We start from the raw sequence: 25,344 nt of genomic DNA, 5'->3' as shown, positions 1-25,344 counted from the left end.
TTCATACAGAGACGAGCAAGACAAGGTATGGAATAGGAAACACCCTGGTGCAGCAAAGCCCAGGAACAGCAGCTGCCCTTTACCCAACTCACCACGTGGGATTGGCATGTACAAACCTGCAGATGAAGCTCAATGGAGAAAAGCACTATCAGAAAAACTGAAAACAGGAGTATTCCCAAAGGCTGCTGCTAGAATCCTGTGAACACAGCTCAGCGGGTCCCCACGTGACTACTAGAGCCCAAGAGAGATCCCCGAGGTCCCCTGCTCTGTCTCTCTCCACCATGGAACCGGACAACAGGCTGCAAACCTCACAAGCCCCCGGCATCTTTGTATAGCTGCTCAGACACCCCTCAAAGCCTGGACCTGAGTGTCAGGCAGCAGCAATGTCCAAGCGGTTGTAACTGCCAGTGGCACACAGCACCACCCTTGCAATCAAAATATTTCAGAAAATATGCCACCTTCCCCCGTCAGGAGAATCTGACATCAGAGAACAGGCCTCAACCCCTCTCCGGAGCTGCTCCATACAGGAGGCTTTGCTGTTCCGCCCCTAGTGTTCTTTCAAGTGCTTTGTCAGTAACTCACTGCCAGCTTCCATGGCGAGTGGGGGGAGACACAAGCAGACTCTGCAGGTGCAAATGTTTCAGGGACTCCGTTTTAACTGTTATGCAAATGACTGACCTACATGGAAGCAGCTGGTTAATTTCAATTACAATAGCAGGGAATTCTGGGTGATGTGAACCCTGAGTCCCCAGCAAACACTGTCAAACTCCGCGATGTTGTGACCCAGAGCTGAGTAGAGATAAAACCTCCCCCCCACCACCACACGCAGCAGGACACCAGCTAGCATTAGGTAAGGCACACAGGCTGTCCCAGTTTGCGTAAGGGCCCCAGCCAGATTGGGTACTGGAGTGGGAAGTACGAGGAACCTGCAGAGTTCAGTGCACACTACGGCCAAAGCCGAGACGGCCACTAACACATTCCATTCCTAACCCTGCTGCCAGGGACGCTGGTCAAACTGGTTTCATCACCAGCTTCACAGAGCCTGCAATGTGCTTAGAATCCTAGACGATCAGGGGCGGAAGGGACCCCAGGAGGCCATCTAGCCCCACCCCCTGCTCGAAGCAGGACCGATCCCCAGTTAAATCCCAGTGCTTGCACCACTCGAGACGACAAGTGCTCACCAGCAATTCCAGCATTTCCCAAATGTGTCAGAGGGGCTATCCAGAGAGCTGCAGCCCCTCTCTGCATCCCAGGAGTCAGCCTGGCCTGCTCTGGGCATGGCAGAAGAGACTGGAGAGGACAGAAGTGTTCTCTCTATTGCGAGGCAATCAGCCATCAGATGAAACATTAATGCATAGCAAAACAAGAGCTGGCATGAATGACTAATCCACTTGCATCCAACTTTCATCAGTGAAAGTTATTCTCTCAGAATCATCGGGGCTGAGCCATAGACCAGAACCAGTACCAGGAACACACCGGCGAGGGAGAGCTGGGAACCATGAAGCCGTAATACAAAAGCACAGTGAGGAACATGTAGGTCGAGCTGGATCCACGCAGGAGATTAGCACCTGCTGGGAATGGGATTGCATTTCCGTGGACTAACCCATTTAATGCCTTTTGGAAAAACAGTCTCTATGCGGCTTCTCCCCACTGGACAGATGGTGTCTGAGCCCCAACAGGGCAGACCAGTCTGCTGGCCTTTGGTGAGAGAGGCACATGTTAGGGGCAGTGGGAAGACTCCTTGCTCGTGTCAGAGCTATCTGAAGCCTAGAAGATATTAGGCTGTGTGCCTAGCGAGGCTGCTGTGTAACACAAGCACCTCCTTTTGGGGGAGACCATGCCTACAGCACGTGGTGCCCAGAGAGAGGAACGGATCCGCATTTTCACCCAGCCACACTCTTCGCCCCCAAGCATTAAGAAAGTTCCTGTGTCCTGGTAGAACTGGGTATGAGGCAACAGTTTCTGCAAGGAGGCAGCTTTTGCAAAGACACAACCTTTGGGCTTCACTGGACCCTGACACCATGACCACATTCCTCATTCTCTGGAGCCAGAGCTGGGGCACGCCCTACAGTGCTCTCAAGCCCGTAACCAGAGTGCGATCTTGTCATTTCTTAAGCATCTCCCCCCAGACTGAGAGGCTACATGCAAGAACATGCTCCCGTTCCTCTTGCTCCCCCACAAAAAACATGCCTTGGGAAAATGGTCAGGTTTGGGAACAGACAAGAAATCAGGACCCGCTCCTCCTTCCACACACGGACCCACTCCAATTTTAAATAGACTGTCTCAGCTCCTCTCTCTTGGGTAAGTCCCATGGACCCTTTGAGCAGACCTCCTCCTCCCACACCGCCCTGGGATGGAGCTGGAGAAGGGGAGGGAGATGCATTCATTTAGTTCCTGTTAATCCATGTGAAGTCTCAAGTGATTCAGCCCATGAAGTCACTTAGCAAGAAACCTCCTGACCAACAGGAACTACTGCAGCAGGAGGGCTCCTTTGCAGCACTCTGCTCTGGGCCTTGTCACACACTGGAAGCAAATAATTGTTTAATCCAAGAAGATATTGGTGAGCCACGTCATTTCAGGATGGAATAAGCATAACCAAGCACTTATGGCCACAGGTTTACAGGCGTTCAAATCAGATGCCCTCAATACACAAAGCTGGGGCTTCACTTGAGGGACACTTGTGATCATCTGCACACAGCCTCCATTTCCTGGCCAGGGATCACTAGCCAGCACAGCTAGTCACTGCCTGAGACAAAAGCGTTACCACAGCTTTCCCGCCACTGAAGCCAATGGCAAAACTCCCATGGACTTGTGAGTGGGCCCAAGATCATGTCCAAAACACCAGTGAAATGGTCCAGAAGGGGCAGAAACCATCCGAGTGGAAGCTGTCCTGATGCTCCCCTCCTCTCTGCACTGACCAGTCCCAGCATGCAGCAGTCAAACAAGCCCTTCCTCTAACTCCAGTGCACACAATGGTAAGCCTGGCAGCTCACTCCCATGTGTGGCTGGGTGTTGAGAGCCCTGTGCTTCCCTCACCTTTGCTCTGTTTAGTGTGGAGCTCTTTGCTTCAGGTGAAGGACTGCACTGGTATCAACAGCAGTGGAGGAGGGAGAAAGAGGGGGAGGAGAGATCTTTCATTCTTCTCCCCCCTTTGTCCCCACTCTGTAAGGGGCCTCCAGGTGCTCAGACACCTGTGCTGTCAAACAGACAGTTCTGTCCATTGCCCCTTCTTCAGCCCAAGCATACAATTCTATTTCCAACCAACAAGTCAACCCAGCCTGCACCTGCTGCTTTCGTCACAGGCAAGGCACCTCACAGTACGCTATATATATCCATCCCTTCATGCACAGTTTACAACAGCGACAGAATCCTGCTTCAGAAGCTCTGGCTGCATGTTGACCTCCCTCGGAAGTCCAAGTTACAGAGTAGCTCAGCTCCTCTGATGCAAATGTTACCTCCAAGTCTCTGCTTCCCAAGTCTGAATGGCAACTGGAGGCCAAGTACTTGGGGTAAAGAGAAACTGGCTGCTCTTTGTTCTATGATCAGGCTGTCCCGTGAACTAGACCCAGCGTACTGCCCTTCTTTGTGCATTCTGTTCCCTCTCCAGTCAGGTGCTGCTCCCCCCAAAAAAGGACACTGACACTCTCATACCGGGGGAGAGAGAAGAGGCTGCAAGTTAGTCCACAGGGTATAAAGCCCACTGCAATCAGGAGAGCAGATTCAACTCCAGGTTCATTCAACTCTCCGCTCCCTTTAAAAGGGGGAAAAACAACCACCACCACTACTGCATTCAAATAATCCCAGAGGCAGCAGGAACTTCTCTGGTTAAAACTCCCAAGAGGCCTTTGAATTCCATCCACTCCTCCCTCCCTCCCCTTGAGGCAGGTGCCAGCACTGAGGGCATTTGGGTCCCCATTAAAGGGATCCTAAGAGACAGCAGTGGATCAGTACACGTGAGCACGTGCCTGGGAGAAAACACGTGCGGATGTAAAGATGCTGGCTGCATGGAGGAGCTATGCTAGGCGTTTCTTCCTGGAGGTTGCCCTTCCCAGCACTGAGCGCTCCTGTATTCACGCTCTATCTAAAATAAACACAAGGATAAAAATAAGTGAAATGCCTAAAAATAAAAAACAAAGCAAGCAGTTTTCTGCACCATAACTAGGTCACCCAGCTTGCCAGCATGCGAGTTGTGGCAGAAGGCACACAACCTTACAGGCCTCCTGAATTCAAAATCAACATGTCTCTCTTCAAATTTTCCCGTCACGAAACCCACACCTGCTCCCCAGTAACCCCCAGCTGGAGCCATCTGTTAACGGTTCTGCCCTCCAGTCAGCTTAGGCTGTTTTGCTTGTGTGGCAAACTGTAACCTTATCCCCCCACCTGAACGCTACAACAACGAACACTGCCCCAGAGGACACAACTGAAGCTGCCCTGTGTGTTCAGACGAGGCCACACTTCCTTCTTTAGAAACAGACCAATGGGTCTGATGCTGTGAAGTGGAGAGAGCTCTCGCAGGTCCAGCTTTAAGTGCACGCCACAGGGCAAGAAGGTCTTGTGCCAATAGACTGTCATTGTCACTGGCACAGCATAGATAGGACCAGGGGAGTTCTGGGAATGTTCAGAGACAAACTCTGGCCCTGGAGAGGAAAGCTAAACAGACAATCCCAGGTCCCATCCAAACCAAGGCGATGTCTGTGAGGGACTAAATGCTTCCCTTCCCTGTTACCAATGTTAGTCTTTAGCCACTTCAGAACAAAGGGTTTTCCATGAGCAGCATCCCTGCCAGAAGGGGCAGCAGGAGAGAAAAGCACCACCCAGCAGAGAGGCGGCCACTTAAGCATGCCCTGGGGGATGCCAACAGCAGTTACAGCTCCTACTGCCATCAGTATACAGATCATCACAGAGGTGGGGAGACATCTCTACCTAGCAATTCTGCTGTTATCTCAGAAACAACCAGCATCAATCAGGGATGGCTCCCACTTTTGTCATCAGACTTTGTTAAGGTTCTCGGATGAGCCCATCCTCATTCTCACCTCCCCTCCCCACCCTGCCAATCCAGTTTCTCCCAGGACTGGTTAGGCTTAGTAGATGCTAGGGAAATAGTTATTTGCCCTAGAGCAGCGCCCCTGGTTCTCTCAGAAGGGGACTCTATTCCCACAGCATTCCTACTTTCACTCAACAACATGGCTGGGGGGCGGGGGGGAAGAGAGCAAAGAAGAGCTGCAAAGGCCCTGAAACATCACATCACGGCTCAGCCTCCACACCACCACACTGAGCCTCCACCACACTCCCCCCGAGGGCCTGCTGGGTGCATTCCCATTTGGATTATATAAAGGGAGGCTTATGTAGTTTCTGACATCCAGTTAGGGATCCAGAAACAAGGTGTGTGCATGTCAGGCACATGCATAGAAAGCAGCAATTTCCATGGTGTGAGTGAGGGCTCACCATTCCCAACCCCTCTGGCTGGGTCAGACAAGGCATCTCAATAACACAGACATGCAAAGACCCTGGGCAGCTCACAGTCGGGGCCTGAACTCCAATTTCAAACAGCACCAGCAGACCAGGGGAACTAAAGTTAACGAAAACAGCTGAGAATCGGTAACAGTGAAAAATAGTTTGGAAATGCATCTTGGGGTATTTTTAAAGTACTTTGTTTTTTGAATCCCAGGATCTCAGAGAACTTTACAAACATGAATTTTCACAGTCCACCCTGCAAAGTAGGGAAGTGTTATGCCCTTTTACTGAGGTCCAAAGGAGATAAGGGACTTGCTCTGACTCACCAAGTAAGTCAGTGACAGAACAAGGGGGTGAGAGATCAGGAGTTCTGACATGCAAATTCCTGCTTTGATCACAGACCTTCAAAAATGTAATCAAATCATACAACACAGAGAGAGACGCTGCATAGGTAAAAGATAGGGAGAGAAGAGAGGCAGAAACTGAGGAAGTGGGGTGAAGAGTGAAAGTCTGCAAAGATTTCTTTCCATCTTTCACTTTTTAGCAGGCAGGAATTCTGCTGCTGGGCTGGGACAGGAAGCAGCAATGGAAGTCATTCCAATGGCATTTCCTGAAGAGCTGTACAGAAAAGCCTCCCACCTCTGAATCAGTTTGAGAAGATGCCAAAGGTCTGCACACTGAGCAGAGATCTCAAACAAGCCCACTGTTCAGACTGCCCCTATCTGCAACTAGCCACCCTCTCTTTCCACCTGGTACTGAGTTAGTCTTCTGCGGGAACTGATCATCATGATTGCAGGGAGTGCCTGGATACACCCTCCCTGCTCCACACAAGTGTGACTGAATCTGATGGAAGAGAAGACAGAATCTTCAGGGCTTCAGCTGGGAGAGAAGAGAACCATCTGGTGTTCAGAAAAATATTTATTTAACCCAGGCAGGTGATGCCTAGAGAGACATCTTTCCCCAGCCCTAGATAGCATGCAGAGTAGATGAATGGGTGGGATATTTGTTTGGAAGACAGGAGGAGCAAAGAAAATAGGGAAAGCCAGTTGCCTGATAATGCAGGAGCCTTACAGTTAGAGAGCACTTCTCTGTCACGAAGAGGGAAAACGTGCGTTCTCAGAGAAGACCCTAAAGCGGTCTGTGCACCTGGAGATACCATCCTTTGTCCAAGATGTCATACTGACAACTTATGGCCATTAAAGATCCCATGGCACTTCTGTATAAGAGTCTGAATATTAATTCTGGTACCCTAGCCACAGTCCAGTTTGCATAATTGTATTTGACCCACATGGATTTCCCTTGTAACTTAATAAGAATATGGTATTCTTCTATTTTGGTATTTATACTGTGCTCATCACTGTGGTACCCAAGTACCTAGTCTTCATTTCATGTCTTCGAGCTGTTTTACAGTGTTGCTGTGTGTTAAATGACTACATTCCACCCAGAGATAGCTGCATTTCCTTGAAAAATGTAGTGGATTCTATAAAGCTCTTTTAAACATATAATATACCTATTTGAATCAATGCTTACTCCAACAGGAGTTAATCTCACAGTGTTAACTACACACCAAATCTTGGTTATCCAAGCTGTTTGATCAGCCAGTGAACCTCTCACTGCCCGAGCAGAAAGGTCTAAATAGGCATAATTAAAGATACAAACTCCATTAGATGGCAATGGGAGTCCTACATGCTAGGAACAGAGATCGGCATACCAGGATAGGAGGGCTTGAGATCACATCTGGTTTGCTCATCCAACCCAAGCAGGGATTTAGCATCTGCACACAAAAAGAAAAGGAGGACCTGGGGCACCTTAGAGACTAACGAATTTATTTGAGCATGAGCTTTCGTGAGCTACAGCTCACTTCATCAGATGCATGCAGTGGAAAATACAGTGGGGAGATTTATATACACAGAGAACATGAAACAATAGGTGTCACCATACACACTGCAAGGAGAGTGATCACTAAAGGTGAACTATTACCAGCAAAGGGGGGGGGATGGGACGGGACACCTTTTGTAGTGATAATCAAGGTGGGCCATTTCCAGCAGTTGACAAGCACTTCTGAGGAACAGTGCGGGGGTGGGGGGGGAGAGAAGGAATGAACATAGGGAAATAGTTTTACTTTGTGTAATGACCCATCCACTCCCAGACTCTATTCAAGCCTAAGTATCTTATGCTCAAATAAATTGGTTAGTCTCTAAGGTGCCACAAGTACTCCTTTTCTTTTTGTATCCAGTTTGCAAATTAATTCCAATTCAGCAGCCACAAACTCTACCACTGAGTCCACTCGAGCAGTCTCTAAGAGAACAAGATGAATGCCTCGACATGGTTATTCCCAATCCCCACAGTGGAATAGCAATCATAGGAGTCAGAGTAACAGCCGTGTTAGTCTGTATTCACAAAAAGAAAAGGGGCGGGGGGGAAGAAAACCTGGATTTGTGCTGGAAATGGCCCAACTTGATTATCATACACATTGTAAGGAGAGTAATCACTTTAGATAAGCTATTACCAGCAGGAGAATGGGGTGGGGGGAGGTATTTTTTCATGCTTTGAGTGTATAAAAAGATCTTCTACACTTTCCACAGTATGCATCCGATGAAGTGAGCTGTAGCTCACGAAAGCTTATACTCAAATAAATTGGTTAATCATAGGAGTAGACATGAAGAGGAGCAAAAAGTCTGACTGTAGGGTGAGATGCAATGTCTCAAGTTTTCTCTCTGAAAGCAGAGGGTGTATGCAGAGCACAACTTGCTGTCATACGACAAGTGTCCGTGTCATTTCCCATCATTCAAAAAAACCGACAATTAGAAAATAGACTCTCCATAATCATATTTTCTAGACGGTTTTCTCCACAAAGCACCACAAGACTCCATCCTGCTGCAATGCAACTCAGCAGGACTTTGTCCAACCTGGCTACCATTTAGCATCTGGAAAATCTGGGTTGGGCAGGTCAGAGGAAGGGGGAAGAGGTTTCATCTAGTCCATCCCTAGTCCAGTTTTTCAGACTTCAGATAATTTTATTGGCATTATTTTTCTTGAGAAAATATTCCACTATTGCATACAATTAATAGTTCTTTCCAGTGAGAAATCTGAACCCTAACCTTTCCTTTGGTGAATCTTCACCCATTACTTCTCATTATACTCCCCTGAGCCATCCTCAATTTCTTTGCCTCCTTGGTGTTTACATGTTAAGCATCCAGGAAATCAGTACTTTAGGGAACTGTCTGCGTTACTCCAATGGGACAAAGCTCAATGCCCCAGTCAAGAGACAGGACAGTCAGCATCAGCAAACAGAAGTATATTCTCCAGTTCCCACTTATTCATGGAATTGCACAGATGTTGCCAGAACCTTCAATTCCAGCCTTTACTTTCTGACCAGATCTCTATTAGAAATGTAAATGAGTCATTCATCATGAATCACGCCCAGCCTTTACGGAGCTCTCAGAAAAGCATTATTAAAGCCCACTCTAAAAAAGCAAGGATTTCACTCTGATCATGGCACCATGGCCCTCCATCCCAAGCATCACAGCAGCTCTTTCTTTTTCACCAGGACCAGGAAAGCAGGAACTCTTACCCGAAAAGACAGTCTGGTATTACTCCTGCCCTCTCTCAGGGATTGGCAGGCAGTAAAATGCTGTGATTCTCTAGAAAACAAATTTCAGAGTGGTAGGTAGCTGTGTTAGTCTGTATCAGCAAAAACAACGAAGAGTCCTTGTGGCACCTTGTACTGTATGTTCCACTCCATGCATCTGATGAAGTGGGTTTTAGTCCATGAAAGCTTATGCCCAAATAAATGTGTTAGTCTCTAAGGTGCCACAAGGACTACTCCTTGTTTTTTCTAGAAAACAAACTATTTTGATACATACCAGGAGCAGGCCAGCCAGAACTTGCATTCCTCTGTTTGAGATTTGGCTATGGCACCTTTTTGTGAATGGGCCAGGCAATAGCTGCTCAACATGCACCATACACACTGTAGGTGAGCAGTAACCCTGCGCAAACAGGACAGTGACAGAGAGATTACTCCATCATTGGGCCAGGAGGAGCACTCACTGGTTAAAGGCTCATGGCAGAACTACCTAGGAAGAGGCCAATGGTTCCTCTCTGCACCTAGAAGCAGGGGAAGGTGAAACAGAAGATAACCATAACCCTCCACCCCTATTAGGATGGCTGAACTTTTACAAACAGTTGTGATGCAATATTAACATTAGCACCAACGTTAGCAGCAGCAGAGCTGAACAAAGGGAACAAGATTGGGAAATCTGGGGGTGGGGGGGGGGAAGGCCTAGTGCTAACAAAGCCAAAAGCACCACCACTAACCCTATCAAAGCTCCAGTCTGGTGTCTGGTTCAAAGCCCCTGTAATGGACCTGCATCCCGCATCTTTTCTACAGCTGGCAGCGTAGAAGAACCTACAGAAACAGCCCAGACCTTCTCTTTGGGCATCATGGGCATTTGTACCGCCTCCTTGCACCAACGGCTGTGTCACATAGTTCGGCCAGCTTGCAACAAACAATACAAACCAGCCAGAATCACAATCAGGGATACCAGGACAGAGCAAAGCTGCTTCTCTGTCTGGCAAACAAACAAACAAACAAAAACGGCTAATAGCCATCTTAAGAGCAGGAGCCAGTGGGTGTGTCAGACACAGAGGAATCCTGCCCTCATGCAATCTGCTGAACAAATATTTGTTTCAAACAATGAATTTGTGCTCAGACAAAAAGGAAGCACACTGTGATACTCAGTCCGGGTGGGGGAGGGGTACTGCATTCCCAACAAGCAGAGACCAGTGACTTTCCATCAGCGATTTAATCTAAATCTCCCAGGGAGTTCATTTACAAAATCAGATTGCATTATCGCCTAGGTCTCCAGGATACAACCAGATCGTCACCAGCAGCAACAGCCACAGAGACTGGGAAACCTCCATTTGATCACCCAATTCCAGGACTAATCTCTGTTTTTAAAAGCCAAAGCTGGAGAGGAGAGGGATGAAACCTAGCATTTAGCTGCTGCTAGGGTGATCTACAAGGCTAGAGAGCTAATGGGCCAGGGACAGCCTGCTGAGGTGGTCAGTGAGAATCCTGGTTATTAACATGAAACAAAATTCAGTCTGTTTGGGTAGCCACAGCCCAGGCAGTGCCCCAGGACAACTGCATTCCAAGCATTCCTGGGCGCAACATCCTCCCTTCTGCCTCCACTCTTTTACTTTATCCTGGATCCAATGCTGGGCTTCCCTGAGCTCCAAGAGGCAGATCGAATTCACCTGTGCCAGGAGCAGGTGCAGAGCAAGGCCAGGCTGAAAGAACCTTGTCTCCATACTCCCCAGCACCTCCTCAAGTCTCCTCTAGATTTCAGGGTGGGCTACTGGTTGTGGGTTTGGGGCTATGAAGGTGAACACAATTTTCAAAACCACAGCTCATCAATGGGCAAGGGAAACAATACTCCACTGCCAGTAGCTGAAGAAGTGATTTTTTACCCACGAAAGCTTCTGCCCAAATAAATCTGTTAGTCTTTAAGGTGCCACTGGATTCCTCGTTGTTTTCGTAGTTGGAACTGTCCTCCCTGTCCAGCCAGTACTAGTACAGAGAGCCACCAGAATGCAGGAGTTAAAACAAGTCATAAACTAGAGCATCAGGCCACATATCTCCCATTGGCAAAATCCCCTGGACGCACCAAGTTCCACAGTGCAAGCCATCTGGTGATGAGCAGAATAGACTGAGAGCTTCAGTTGGAAACACCTACTCATGTTAACACAAATCCATTAAAAGGGTACGCAAGTTTGGTGCTCAGGAGAGCAGGGGGGAAACAACCATGATTGGAGCCAGGTATACAGCAGTAGGAGTTCTGGCTGGCTCTCTTTACGCAGTTCTAGCCATGCACCTCAATTCTCAGACTACATGGAGGACAGATACCCAGGGAAAGAAGGCCTACTTTATTTGTGAGCAAATCAGAAGGTGAATTCTTGTCTCCAGAGGTGGAGGGCTAGCATATAATCCATCTCACTAGGCTGGAAAGCCCACCCCCAGCATTTTAGGATCATTGCATTAACAAAGGTGGAAGGAAGGTTCAGTCCTGAGCTGGGTTCCCAACCACTGTCGGACATGCTAAGGAACAAGGGATTCCATCTCAAAAGCCAGCCTGGATTATGGGGCTGCCAAAAGAGTTTCTCCAACATCCAAGGAGGTAGAGAAGAAAGAGTGATTCAGACAGGCCTGGTTGGTGGGCACGGTATCAATTCTTTTTGCTCTGCCACAATGGAGTGACCCCTTGTGGCAAACCGCTAAGAATGTGCAGGGAAAGGCCCATTCCAGTTGCATTTGTTTCACTATGGACATCTATGACAATTACTAGCATGCACAAGGTGTTCAGCCAGTTACATTTTAATCAGACTTGCACTATAGCTGCCAATAAGGTCAGATGAGTGGGGAGCGCGCTCCCCTTGGAAGTGAGACATGTTCTTACCCAACCGCCATTCTCTTGGATCCAGGGATCTAGGTGGTCAGTCAGGTAAGTGGTCATCCATGAGACGATGCGTCCAACCAACACCTGCATCTCCTTGTCAACGCTCTCCACACACAGGGCTCCTCCAAAGGAGAAAAAAGCCACAATGCGCCCCCAGTTCACTCCGTCCCGGAAGAGTTCATTCACCACCTGCTCAAAGCTCTGGTATGCCGTGCCAGGGGTGATGTGGAGCTGGGAAGTGAGGTCACTGAAGGCCCTCCGATACCTCAATTCAAACTCATCTCCTGCCTCTCTCAGCGCCTGCCTCACTCCAGTTGCTGGAACCCTTTCGTGGGCTTCAAGGCTGTTACTGTGCCCGACAGCCCCATTCACTATGTGGCTGGCACCCGGATGCCAGGATGGACTCCCATTAGGGACGCTTGCCATCTCAGCCTCTTCTGCAGACTCAGTCCTGATCTCATCCTCCCCCTCAAACCGACTCCAGCTGTATCCCCTCTGCGATAGCTTGTAGGAGAGAAAGTCAATCACTAATTCTCTGTTCGTGTTCGACATTTTCACATTAGGGGGATTCTCATGGAGTCCATGGTCCAGAACACAAGCTGACCAATGTGTTTACCAGGTCCAGACTCTGCTCTCCTCTGGAGTCAAGGTAAACATCTGAACCCTGAGCAGACAATCTTCAGAGGGAAAAGAGAGGCAAATAAACTGTTAATACAACATTATACTCACATTTGGGGCATTAACATCCGTAGCTTCTTCCTAAATTGAGACCCTCAAGTGTTTTTGCAGTTATACATTAGGCAGAACCTCAGAAAACTGTTGGAAAACCATCAATTTCTATGAGAATTAGTCTGAAAACCCTTGGACTTGCTTCTAAAACAGCCACAAGTCACATGCACATGAAATGCAATCAGTTCAGCCACCTCTACATGAACCAAGGAAAGCCTGAAAGCTCTTTTGTCATGTAGCTGTGCAGAAGGTTGAGGGGTTTCTACACCTCTGCATAAGGTCAACAAGGGCTCAGTGCCCAGCCAGCCACTGCCGATTAGTCTCAATCTAAGCCTCAGAAGAAAAAGCAGCTCTTGCTGAAGTGATCATGCAACACTGCAGGCTCGACATTTGAAAGCAAAGAAAAAGGCTTTGGAGCCCCAAGAGCTCACCCTCTGCCTGTTCCTCCATTACCTTGATTGAGTGGTGCATGCAGCTCTGCTCTGCTGCAGGAACGCAAAGAACCCTCCCTCCCTCACGCCCCCTTCCTCCCCGCCTCCCAGAGAAGATCAAAGCTCTCCCTGATTTTTTTTTTAAAGGGACCGGTACTACTGGGTGAGGTCCCTTGAAATATTTGCTTCTGCACTAAAAGAACAATGCAGCCCTCTCTCACTCCTGTCAAGTAACATTTTCCAACAATTAGACAGGCTCAGTCTAGAACAATAGCAGCTGCCAGCCTGCACAGGGACTTGTTTAAAGCTTTACAGCATCATTTTCCTTTTTCCATTCCAGGGAGGATTAGCCCTGGGTTGAGTTTCACCAGCTTCCAGGTGTATTGAAGGCGCACAGTTCCTCTTTGCTGGATTTGAGTGCCACTACAACCTTGGGGAAATCCCATAACAGAACCCTTATGTGTTTTACTGGGATCCCAGTTATAGGGTCACACCCTCAACCCTACTTTGTTAGAAAAAGTTAGGAGAGGAAGTCACATAATATTTTCAGAGTGCCCATGAAAAGCAAGTAAAGGCTAGAACCACATTAAATCTATGCTGTATTACTTCTGAGGTAGTTAATCATAGCAGAGGGAGGTTTCCATGGAAAAGGAATGCATACAATCACATATACAAGTGAGAGAGACTTGGCACCCTTGAATTTTGAGGGAAACCCTGAAATATTACCAGAGAACGCAAGAGTAATAGAAGGACAAAAATAACCCTACAGAGACATTCTTTTTCAATGTTTTACCATCACAAATACACAGTCACTATGTATAGGGGAAAGGGGGTCAGGGTTTTCTGTTATTCTAAATATTCAGCGCTTTCTGTAACCAATTGTATTAAGAAATCTTATTGTTTCACAGAGAAATCACCAGGTAGTCCAGTCACTGAATGAAGTTACTTTCATCTCAATACTCTTTATTAAAAGCATTTTATTCAGTTCTATGATTTTACTAGGAGCAGCTTCTCCTTGTCTCATTTCTCCCCTGCCCTAGGTCCTACAAGGGGAAGCAGCATAGAGTGGCCTCACCTAACCCTCTCCTTTACACAAGGATCTGTAACAATAGACAAGATACATAGACTCCCCATCAGAATACGGGTTGGAGAGAGAACATACATGCATGTTTCTACTCACCCTCTAGAGTAGCTGCTGGGAGAAAGCTCTGGCCTGGGAAATCTCAGTTCACTACCCCTGTCGGACCAGCTGTAGAGGAGAAAGACAGCCACTGACTCAGCAGCAGTAGGCAGCTCCCTGACCCTCCCACAAGATGCATTGAGCTGCCCTGCTCCCCATCCCTCATGTCCCTCCCCCACTAGTCTTCTAACCCTTCCCTTGCCCCACCCCCTTTCCAGCCCCCAGATCTTTGGAACTCTATACATAGCAAGAGTCCCCTCCTGCTGCTGCCCTCTCTCTCAGGCATTTGTAGTAAGCCCCTCAACACAGCATCTAGGTGCCAAATATACTTTGCTCAAAAAGAAAAGGCGTACTTGTGGCACCTTAGAGACTAATACATTTATTTGTTAGTCTCTAAGGTGTCACAAGTACTCCTTTTCTTTTTGCAGATACAGACTAACATGGCTGCTACTCTGATACTTTGCTCAGACACCTTACATAGAGGTCCTAGGTTTTTATTGTTGTTTTGTTTTAAATTCATTCTCCTGCTTTGATCAGCACTGGAAGCTCTTAAAATCATCCTCTGAAAACAAACAGGCTTGGGCTAGTTCTTATATCCTCTGCTGAGGAACTCCAGCTGTTGAGATGGCTTTGCTCTTGCAAGTTTTATCTGGACTCTGTCAGCCAGAGCATTCCCTTGGCTTGGAGCACCATTTGTTTCACAGGGTCACAGATGTCAAGGTGATCTCAAAGATAATCAAAATCTAGTCTGTAGTGTTCCTTTAAATAAAAGATTGCTATTCACCTGTCTGAATTATTAGTTGGGTTCAAAAAATAATTTAGATAAATTCCTGGAGGATAAGTCCACCAATGGCTATTAACCAAGGTGGTCAGGGTATCACAAAACCTCTGACTGCTAGAAGTTGGGACTGGATGACAGAAAATGGACTGCTTGTTAATTGCCCTGCTCTGTTAATTTCTTCTGAAGAATCCGGCAGTGGCCATTGTGAGAAGACAGGCTATTGGGCTAGATGGACTATTGGTCTTGCCCACAATGGTTGTTCTTATATTCTAGAATGAACTGGGAGCCCCTGGTCTCTTTTAAGTCCCCAGTTGGTGAGCTCTTAGGGGTTTCTTTCTTTAAACAAAGTCTGCTACATGCTGCACAATTTAGAATTTCTATGTATTCTTCATTTTCAGACCCGGGTGGAGTTACAGTAGTTAACTGAGAAGCTAGGAGAGAGTTGATTACAGTGATTAAGTACCCATCCAAAAGAAACAGCTGCAATCTCCGGGCAAGGTGGTCTTTCTTGCCAGTGTTGCAATCTGTATACCTAGGAGAACCCAAGAGTTCATACTTCTTTGTTGTTTGGAGGGATACACGCCATCAGCAGAGGGTGCAGAATTAGAACACACGGCATTTCATAAACTTTTCAATGGGTCCCACATATATGTTGAAAAGGAGAGTGAGCATGATTAATTGCTGCAGGATCTGTTGAGATTAATGACGCTCACTCAGTATTATATCACCAACTCCTGATAGGTCTTGCATGTGAATCAGCAACATTTTTGGTCTTAGCCTTTGTTACTTTTTGGAGGCGGGAGGGAGGCTAAAGTTCCAGCACCCTTCATTGTGAAGAAAACCCTACAGATGTAACTCACTGATGCTGAGAGCTGGAAGTTTGTCCTAGTGATCATAACTTATTCATCGTCTCCTACAAGCATCCATGGCTGACTGTTGGGACCCCGGCAAACCACTCTTGGGGGATCCTCTTTTTTCATGGCTGTGGGAGAGGTACCAATTAGTTGCTGCTGCTGGCTCTATGCTACCAGAAACTCCCTCTTAGCTGGCTGCCCACAGAGGAATTGGCTTCTTTGCTGAGCAGCCAGTGTGATTTCTGAGCCACGAGTAGCAGGATGGTCTAAGCACAGGATTCCTGCCTTCCATACACCTAATCTCTTGGCTTTGGCAAAGTCACGGAAGAGTTCTGCCTTCCAGTTCCCTTGTCCCCGAGCGATGGGGGGAAAGGACACGCACATGCAGAGGCTTAGGGGATGAATGAGGGACTATCTGGAACCCAGGACCTGAGACCCGCCCTAGCCCAAGGCCCTGCTGGGGAGAGCCCCCAGCACTGGGAGGGGAACAAACAGCAAGAAAAAAAAAGACACACTGTGGAGATGGAGACAGGGAGCCCCCCACTTCCTTCCCCTCCCCCACCTCTGCCCCCCATGGCCCCGCCCCTGGGCTCAGAGGCGGGGCCAACAGGCATCCCCCACCATTGGCAGCACCCAACTGTCACTCACGCCTCGCCTGCCCCCCTCCGCTCTCACCTCGGAGGCCGGCGAAGAGCCCAACCCCCTGCTCCCCGCCCCCCGGCGGAGGAAGACGCCGGGGCCGCGATTGCTGGGAGCCCGCGGGGCCGGAGCCGCTTCAGCGGCCTCCTGCCTTGCCTTGCACCGCCCCTCCCCCAACGGCCACCTTGGCTTGGCTTGGCTGGGCTGGGCTGGGCAGGGCACGGTGGGGCGGAGAAGGGGAGTGCGCATGCACGAATGGGTCTCACGCTGGGGGCGGGGACTTCCGGCCAGGCCTGGGCGTTAATACCCATGCGCGAGATGTGTTGCGCTGAGCGTGCGGCTGCGCACGCAGGAACTGGTGCGCACGCGCGTCCCAGCGGGCGGCGGTGACGGAGCGCAGGCTCGGGCGACCCCGCGTGCCCGCCCTGGGGAAGTGGCGCTTTAAAGGGACGGCGTCGCGCGGCCCGCTCCGTGCCATGAGCGCCCCGTGAGGTCACTATGCGGCTGGCAGGCTGGGCCACGCCCAGCTGGAGCGGCTGGGCCCTGGGGCCTTGGGTGTCCTGCGTGGGCCAGCCGCGCCTGCAGCCTGCGGGGCCTCCACCCCAGCGGGAAAGCCCCGGGCTGCCTCAGTCAGCTCTGCAGGGCCCCCAGGCAGCAAGTGCGAAACATCAGGAGGGGGGGTGGGGTGTAGTAGACTCCTATTTTGGACAAAGCCCCAACTAAGGGGACCGTCCCTATAAAATCAGCAGAGCTGGTCACCCCACATGTAAGGTTTGTCCCAGCTCTTTCCCTCCCCAGGCAGAAAGAAGTGGGGGTGCAGTGCAGCCTTTCCATAGACTCACTAGGGGAGGCCCAGAAGGGACCTCATTAGGGCATCTAGTCCCAGCTCCTGGGCTCACAGCAGGACTGAGACCATCCGATGAAGTGAGCTGTAGCTCACGAGAGCTCATGCTCAAATAAATGGGTTGGTCTCTAAGGTGCCACAAGTCCTCCTGTTCTTTTTGCGAATACAGACTAACACGGCTGTTACTCTGAAACCATCCCTAAGGTGTCTAACCTGTTCTTAAAAACCTGCACTGCTGGAGATTTTACAACCTCCCTGTAGGCAATCTGTCCTAATGTCCAACCTAAACCACCCTTGCTGCAATTTAAGACCATTGCCTCTTATCTCAGAGGTTAAGGAGAACAATTTTTCACTCTCTTCCTTGTAACAACTTTTTACGTACTTGAAAACTGATGTCCCCCTCTGTCTTCTTTTCTTCAGACTAAACAAATCCAGTGTTTTCAATCTTTCCTCATAGGTCATGTTTTCTAGGCCTTTAATCATTTATTCTAGTCTCCTCTGGACTTTCTCCAGTTTGTCTACATCTTTCCTGAAATGTGGTACCCAAAACTCAACATGATACTCCAGCTGAGGCCTTATCAGCATGGAATAGAGTAGAAGAATTATATCTCAGGTCTTGCTGGGGTTTTTTTAATTGTGTACATGCTACTCTGCATCTGTTAGTTCAGGCAGGTCAAAGTGTGCATGGTGTAATCCAGTGATGACTGTGTGTTTCAAGTTCCCCTCTGTGCCTGTCTACAGCGGATATGAGTTGTTAAAGTCCCCAGCTGCAGTAGCTCAAGTTGTAACAGCTGATCTTTTCAGCTCTGGAGATCTCCAGTTTAATCCTCAGTGTATTGGCCAAGAGGGGGGCTGGCACCCTGGGGTCACAGGTGCTGGAACTAGGGTGCTGCCACACTCCCTGGTTTCACGTTTGTTTCCATCATATACAGGGCTTACAGTTTGATCAATGGCTCTCAGCACTCCCACTATACAAATTGTTCCAGCACCCCTGCTTGGAGTTTGCTGCAAAAGATGGGAAGGTTTGCAGTAGTCCTTATTCCTGGGTGAGTTCCTTACATATGTTCATATTGGCCCCTGTAATGGTAGGCAGTCACCCGAGGAGTGTCCCATGCCCGTCCTGTGCAGAACTGCAGTTGCATCTCAGCCTTACTGTCCCATAGTGTACTTTCACTAAAGTCCCAAGAGGCTTATATATATTGCCCTGTACCCCTTCAGGTGTGTAGTTTATTTAATCCAATGGCAGAATGTGTTACACATGTAAACCTTCGCCCAAAGGGGACTGAGTTAGTTTTAGTCCATCCACCTCCTCCATACAGGCTCCTTACCACTGAGGCCTCTTGACCCAGGAGTCAGTGCCTCTTGTCATCAAGTACGAAAGCATTTCTCATCTGGGTTCAAGGTTCCTGCAGAGTTCAAGCCAAGGGAACCCTTCTCCAGAACAGCATATAATTCCTTTGCGAGCTGGAGTTCCCACTACTACCTGGTGAAATCCTCTTGCTGGCACTAGGTTTTGTTAGGGCTTGGTATTTACAGGTCTTTCCTTCCAGATCCTCTTCCTGCTAAGAGTACTCTTCCCCCGTTTATTTGAGCATGCTCGGGGGTCACATAACTAATTCCGATAACGAAGGAGACTCTGGCATGCTAACTAGTTATGCGACCCCCGAGCATGCGCAGATAAATGGGTTAGTCTCTAAGGTGCCACAAGTCCTCCTTTTCTTTTTGCGAATACAGACTAACACGGCTGCTGCTCTGAAACCTTCCCCCGTTTTCTCTCCTAGTGAATTCTCCCACCTGCTCCCCTAGGAAGCCCTTTTCTTAGGAACTTCTTCTCTGTTCCCTGTCTGAGCCTTCATAAAGCCCTAAGCTAGGAGAGACCACGTGGCTCGACCCACTGAGTGGGAGGCAATAGGGGCTGGAGGGGAAGGGAGACATGGCACCCCACTGAGTTGGGGGAAGGGTTGGTTATAGGGATAGCCCATGTGCCAGTGTCATCTGCCCTACCTCCATAGTTACCTCTCGGATTCACCATGGAATAATCCAGCCACCAATTGCCCCGCCCCCTGGAACGTAGTCAAACAGCGCCTTACTTACTAAAAGCTGATTGGCCACTTCAACCTCAACGTTGGAAGTTCCTTCTCGGATTGGCCACGCACTCTGGCTCCTGATGCCTTCTGGGAGGTGTGGTTTCCCCGCTCGGCCGCCGTGCAAACCACCCTCAGTCTAGAGACTACATGTTCCAGAAGTCTCCGTAATGGCAGTTGGTGTCATGGGAGAGCAGGGCGGGCTTGTTTTCATCCGGGTACTCGGCTTCTTCCCGCCCCTTCCCGCGACTTGTCCAATCTGCACGGTCGATGGGGACGACAGCCCGCGGTGATTGGTGAGTTTGGACTAGGGACCGTTGTTCAAACTCGTTAACGGCGGAGCTAGGCGGTGTGGTGGAGACTGTCGAGCAGAACGAGGCTGGGGTTGGCGGTAGCGGTGGTAGGTGGGTTTCGGCCCGGTTGGCTCCTGAGCAACGGGGCCCCTTCGCCCCTCGAGAGCTCAGGTTTTTCCCGCCGTCCCAGGCTGCAGGGGGGATGAGGCCCTAGGCCGCCTCCGCCCGGCGGGCTCCTTCCCCGGCGGGGGTCTCCGCCTGTGGGGCGGGGCGGCATTAGTGGGTCCCTGGGGGTGTCTGTCTTGGGGGCGCAGGGGCGAGCAGCTGGGGGAAGCTCAGCTCCTCGGGCTTCGTGCGTGGCTCTGAGCTCGGTGCCTGCCGCTAGGAGCGGCGGGCGGGGGGTCCAGGCCCGTCTCTCAGCCCTGACTCAGCTGGCACGTTTGCTGAAGTTTTGACCAAATCAAAATGGGGGCCGTGTGTTGGGGGGGTTGGGGGTTAATAGTCAGAGGAGTGGAGATGTGGCTGCAGGTTTTGCATCCGGTCTGGGGTGGCCTGGTCCGTGGGGCGCTGGTTTCTGGTGAGGTTTGGGGGTGGGGTTCTTTGAAGGCCAGAACAAGGGTTTGGGGAAAGATGTCTGTCTTGATGGGGAGCACTTCCTGAATGTCCTGTCATTATTTGATATGCTGTATGGGTTTTAGTGTGGGGTGGTAGCTGACAAGCAGGGGTTTTGTGATCAGTGGGTTTTTGCTGTATTGGAGCAGGTTCTTTCAGGGACTCATGGTAACCTGTCTTATGATGCCATCTACTTCTTTGGTGGAATATCCTTGTTTGGTGAAGGCAGTTTTAAGTGTATTAAGGTGTATATCCCAGACTTTCTTCTTGGAGCATATTCTGTGGCACTCGGGTGCCATTGCAAGCAAAACATATACAGACAAACACTTATTTGGCATCAGACAGGTAGATTCCTTTAGCTATTAAGGACAAACGCTTTCTGTTTTTGTTGTGCTATTGTGTAATTTTTGTTGTTACAACATAGGCACATTTAAAAAGAGAATTTCAAAAGTCATTTTAGAAACAATTTTGTCAAAATCAACACATTCCTGTAGAATGGAATATTTCTATATCAACAAATTGACATTTTTCCAATGGAAAAATATTTTCTTGGAAAACTTTCAACCAGCCCTACTCATGAGTTAGATTATCGTATTCTTAAACCCCTTAGAAGGGTAACTTAAACCAAAGATTTTAGACAGAAATGTGGTTTACAAGCAAAACCTAAGACTACAGGAATATTTCTTATTTTTCAGTCTTACTTTGCAGAATGCTGTCATGCACATGTATTATGGCTTTCACACAAGAGAGGAAAAAATTTTGAAAATAGGAATGTGTATTTTGGGTGGGGGGGAATGGCATGGGGACCCAGGGGCTTGTGTGGTATCAGAAGCTATTTGTAACTCACTAATAGAAATCTTCTAGGTGTAGTATTTGGTGTTTTCTAGCTAGTCTTGATGGCTAGACTTGTCTCTTCTGAACATCAATGCTGATGTCAACACAGTATTGTTCTTGGGATACCACAGGACTCTAAAATAGTGTTTAATTGGTGGTTATAGAGCACTTGCCATTGTCTTTTGGCTAGAACTCATAAAGGAAGGTCTAGTGCAGAGGTTCTCAAACTGTGGTCTGTGGACCACTCTCCATTCCGGTGGTCCACGGATAGTCCCTCTAAGATGCGCTTGCCTGGGCGGCCACACAAGAGAATAAGGGGCCACCCACCTAATTAGTGGAGCCACGCAGGTGTGGTTCCATTCATTAGGTGCCTGGACCCTGGAGAAGATGCACATGTCATGTGAGGAGGTGGCCTTGCGGGAATGGTGGGAGAATAGGGGGTAGGTGGGAGGGGGTAGTGGGGTGAGAAGAGGGGGTTGGGAGAACTTAGGACGTGCAGGGCTGCGGCGGCCAGAGAAAGAGGCGACTTTCCCCAGCTCCAGGGCTGCGGCTGCTGGGGAAAGATGGCCCTCCTTCCCAGCCTCTGCCCTGTGGCTGCTGCAGTGAGGGAGACAGGGAGAGACAACCTCTTATTCCCAGTCCCAGCTCAGGGGCTGCTGCCGCGGGGGAAGAGGGCACATCCATTGAATTAGAGAGGTAAGACTACTGATATTAAAATGAGTTATGTGATTTTACTTGTAGAACAAAAAAAAATGTATTAAGTTTTTTCTATATAGCACTTTTATCCAAAGCGCTTTACACTGGTACAAACATTTGGAAAGATCATTAAGAGGTCCCCCAAGACCCTCAGCAATTTTTAACTGGTCTGCGGGAAAAAAAAGTTTGAGAACTACTGGTCGAGTGGAACTGCAGTAGCAGCTCTGCCATAGAATTCCTGGATGGCATTGAACTCCTCAGTGCCACTTGGCAAAGGGTTCACTGTAGTGTCAGCAACTTCTATGGTGCCTGCCAAACTCACTATACCTAACACATTGCTGTCCTATTATTTATATGTAAAGAATGTTGTGACTTATCAGTAAAAACTAGTAATGCACTGATCATTAGTATCATTGTTATGTGTATGTATTAACACTATGAGGAATGATGTATACCTACTATATTATGCTTTAAAGTCTGTAACCAGTCAAAGGGAGAAACCAGTTTCTTCCAGACCAGAGGGAAGGGTAGTTATCTCTCTGTCATACATAGGGCCCTACAAAATTCATGACTATGAAAAACATGTCTCAGACCATGAAATCTGGACTTTTGTGTACTTTTACTCTACACTGTACAGATTTTACAGGGGAGGCCAGCGTTTCTCAAACTGGGAGTCCTGACCCAAAAGGAGGCTGGGTGGGGGTTTCAAGGTTATTGTAGGGGGTTGTGGTCTTGCCACCCTTACTTCTGCGCTGTCTTCAGAGCTGGGTGGCCAAAAAGCAGCAGCTGCTGCCAGGCACCCAGCTCTGAAGGTAGCACTGCCAGCAGCAGCGCAGAAGTATGGGTGGCCGGAGAGTGGCGGCTGCTGGCCAAGGGCCCAGCTCTGAAGGCAGAAGCACTAAAGTAGAGGCAGCAATAAAATACCAGGCCACCCTTACGTCTGGACTGCTGCTGGCGGTGGTGTTGCCTTCAGAGCTGGGCTCTTGGTCAGCAGCTGCTGCTCTCTGGCCACCCAGCTCTTAAGGTGGTGCCGCCACCGCCAGCAGCAACACAAAAGTAAGGCTGGCAATAGTACGACCCCCCTACCCCCAAAATAACCTTGCAACCCCCTCCATTACCCCTTTTTGGGGTCAGGAACACTACAGTTACAACACCATGAAAATTCAGATTTAAATATCTGAAATAATGAAATTTAGGATTTTTTAAATCCTATGACTGTGAAATTGACCAAAATGGACTGTGAATTTGGTAGGGCCCTAGTCATACATAAATTAAGCATTCTGAGCCAAATACAATGGGAGCTACATTTGCAGGTAAAGTAAACAGGAAAAACAAATTAACATGGGGATGAGAAAGCAACATGGTGTCAACATACTAGAGAACAAGCAGTGGGAATGCCTTTAAGAGGCTTACTGTACTGTAATGGGGTGCAAAGACAACACCCCGTGATCTGATTCACTGAGGAACACTGGCCATTTCCCTGGCAGAGAGGGGTGATGACGGAGAGAAACTGCTTTAGGCAAGGATGGTAGCCTAAGTTACTTTTTAGTCTCTAGAAACAATGTTATACTTCTGTTTTGTTTGTATCCAGTTCAGTTTCCGTTATCCTTGCTCTGTATCACTTAAACTTATTCTTGTCTTATGTTAAATACACCTCAGTGCTGTGGTACTAAGCAAAGTGTGAAATTCAAGGTGTAAGCGTCTAGCTCTATATATTACTCCTGAAGGAATTCTGTGTGTGCCCCCCTCCTCCCCCCCAAAAAAATGTGTACAGTATTTTAAAATTGTCAATAAATAAATGTGGCTTCAGCATGGCATTGGGGAGCACAGGTCACTGGCCGCACTGAGATAGGAGATCACCCTGAAGCCCCTACCTCCGCTGGTACAGGGACTGGGCAGTGAGGCTGCACCCGACCCTGACACAGTGCAAGGGCCGGGTCTGTCCCATAAACACCCTGGGGCCCTGCCCCTCTGTGCCAGGCACACAGGTGCTGGAACTTGGGATGTGGTGGGTGCTGCAGCACTCCTGGCTTGAAGGGGTTTCCATTATGTACAGGGTTTACAGTTTGGTTCAATGACTCTCAGCACCCCCACTATAAAAATTGTTCCAGCACCACTGGCTAGGTACACCAGGTGTGAGTGGGTAGGCTCAGCCCAGCAGGATCCAAGTCTGGAGGGGCTTAGCATGGGGGGGGATCCAGATGTGGGGTGAGAGGTTTCTGCATGGGGCAGTCTGTGTGCAGGCAGCTCAGTGGGATATCTGGATGCACATGGGGCTCATTTGGGGGGTGTTTCTGGGTGCAGGAGCAGTGGGACTGGGCAGGGGATCCAGGTGAAGGTGGTTGGGGCTAAGCGGGGGGGTCTGGGTGTGGGGAAATGGGGCTTGGGGGGGTGCATGGAGGTGGGGATTGGCGGGGAGGGTCTGGGGGGGGTCCAGGTGCAGCTGGTTGGGGCTCAGTAGAGTTTGGGTTCAGGTGTGTGTGTATGCAGGGGAGGGATTGTCAGGGTGAGGGTTCGATTGACCTGGTTCACAGGGAAGCCCCAGCTGCTGCTGCGGAGGGGATGCCACGTGCCGGGCTCTTGCTCCTCCCACGGGGTCCCCCCCCAATTCTCCTATTCCCATTTCATCCCCCTTCCCTCATTTCCTCACACCCCCTTACCCAGCTCCACTGCGAGCACTCACTGTTGCACAGAAAACCTGAAGGTTTCTAGCGTGCAGAAGGGGTGCACGACTGGCACTAGGAGGCAGAGTTCAGCTGCAGAGTCAGGGGAGTCCAGGCGCAGCCTCCTTCAGCTGGGCAGTTCTGCGCTTGCAGAAATGGGCAGGGGGCTAGCAGCAAGTAACCCCGTGTGGACCCCCCATGCCTCGCCTCTGTTTGGGGTAGGCAATCCCCCCCAAAAAGGGCATGCATGGTCAAGTCCCGTTCTCCCCCCCCCCCCAACCGCCTTGCGTCTTCCCTTTTCTTTCCTGCCGTTTTCTGCAGGGAAGCACAGGCATTCGGGGTGGGGGGTTCTGCGGGTGTGCAGTCCTGCAGAATTTCCCCAGGGGTAATGTATACTGTCTCTTCGCAAAAGCTTAACTGGTAAGTTTTGAGTGTCCAGTGATGGGGCTGGATGCTATAGGGAGAATGCCCTTCAGGGATAGGGGTATATCTCTTGTTAACCTGCAAAGCAAAATAGGACTGGCAGAGTCCTGAGAAGAGGGTTTGAGTGGTAGAGTAGTGCTGTACAAGAGCTGCCAGAAGATAGACTCCCTCACACTCGAGGCAGGGGGTAACCAGATGACCTATGATACTACGTGCCCTGAGAAAGTGTCTCAGTCGGGCAAGTTACTTACCTTGCCCTGGTCTTCCCATCTGTAAAATTGAATAATAAGATCTTGTAGGGATTTTAAGGCTTATTCCATTATTTATTGAAAGGCACTGTGATGTGACAGCAATGTAACAAGTTACTAA

General features: G+C 49.2%; 2 protein-coding genes across 9 annotated transcripts in view; one reads left to right on the top strand and one right to left on the bottom strand.

The window, feature by feature from the left end:
* Nucleotides 1-16,717, bottom strand: part of BCL2L1 (BCL2 like 1) — a 31,721-nt gene extending 15,004 nt beyond the window's left edge. Inside the window, exons 1-3 of one of the 3 annotated variants that reach the window (XM_084646027.1) lie at nt 16,563-16,717; nt 14,253-14,321; nt 11,913-12,589 (exon numbers count right to left, since the gene is read on the bottom strand). In XM_084646027.1, coding sequence (XP_084502153.1) covers nt 11,913-12,464 — 552 coding nt within the window. In that variant the 5' untranslated portion in view covers nt 12,465-12,589; nt 14,253-14,321; nt 16,563-16,717. Of the gene's footprint in view, nt 1-11,912; nt 12,590-13,072; nt 13,146-14,252; nt 14,322-16,562 lie in introns of those variants that run through there. The other 2 variants (XM_084646028.1, XM_084646026.1) reach the window with 2 other exon arrangements.
* A 2,922-nt stretch (nt 16,718-19,639) lies between these two features.
* TPX2 (TPX2 microtubule nucleation factor) overlaps nt 19,640-25,344 on the top strand; it is a 34,894-nt gene continuing 29,189 nt past the window's right edge. For 4 of the 6 annotated variants that reach the window (XM_084646002.1, XM_084646003.1, XM_084646001.1 and 1 more), the window contains exon 1: nt 19,751-19,858. The gene's annotated coding sequence lies outside the window, so the exon portion shown is untranslated. Of the gene's footprint in view, nt 19,859-25,344 lie in introns of all 6 variants that reach the window. The other 2 variants (XM_084646000.1, XM_084645999.1) reach the window with 2 other exon arrangements.

This window comes from Lepidochelys olivacea, assembly GCF_965140295.1.
Source record: "Lepidochelys olivacea isolate rLepOli2 genome assembly, chromosome: 13".
Classification (NCBI taxonomy): domain Eukaryota; kingdom Metazoa; phylum Chordata; order Testudines; family Cheloniidae; genus Lepidochelys; species Lepidochelys olivacea.
The sequence above is the reverse complement of the archived record's forward strand: the minus strand, read 5'-3'. Positions and strand labels throughout refer to the sequence as shown.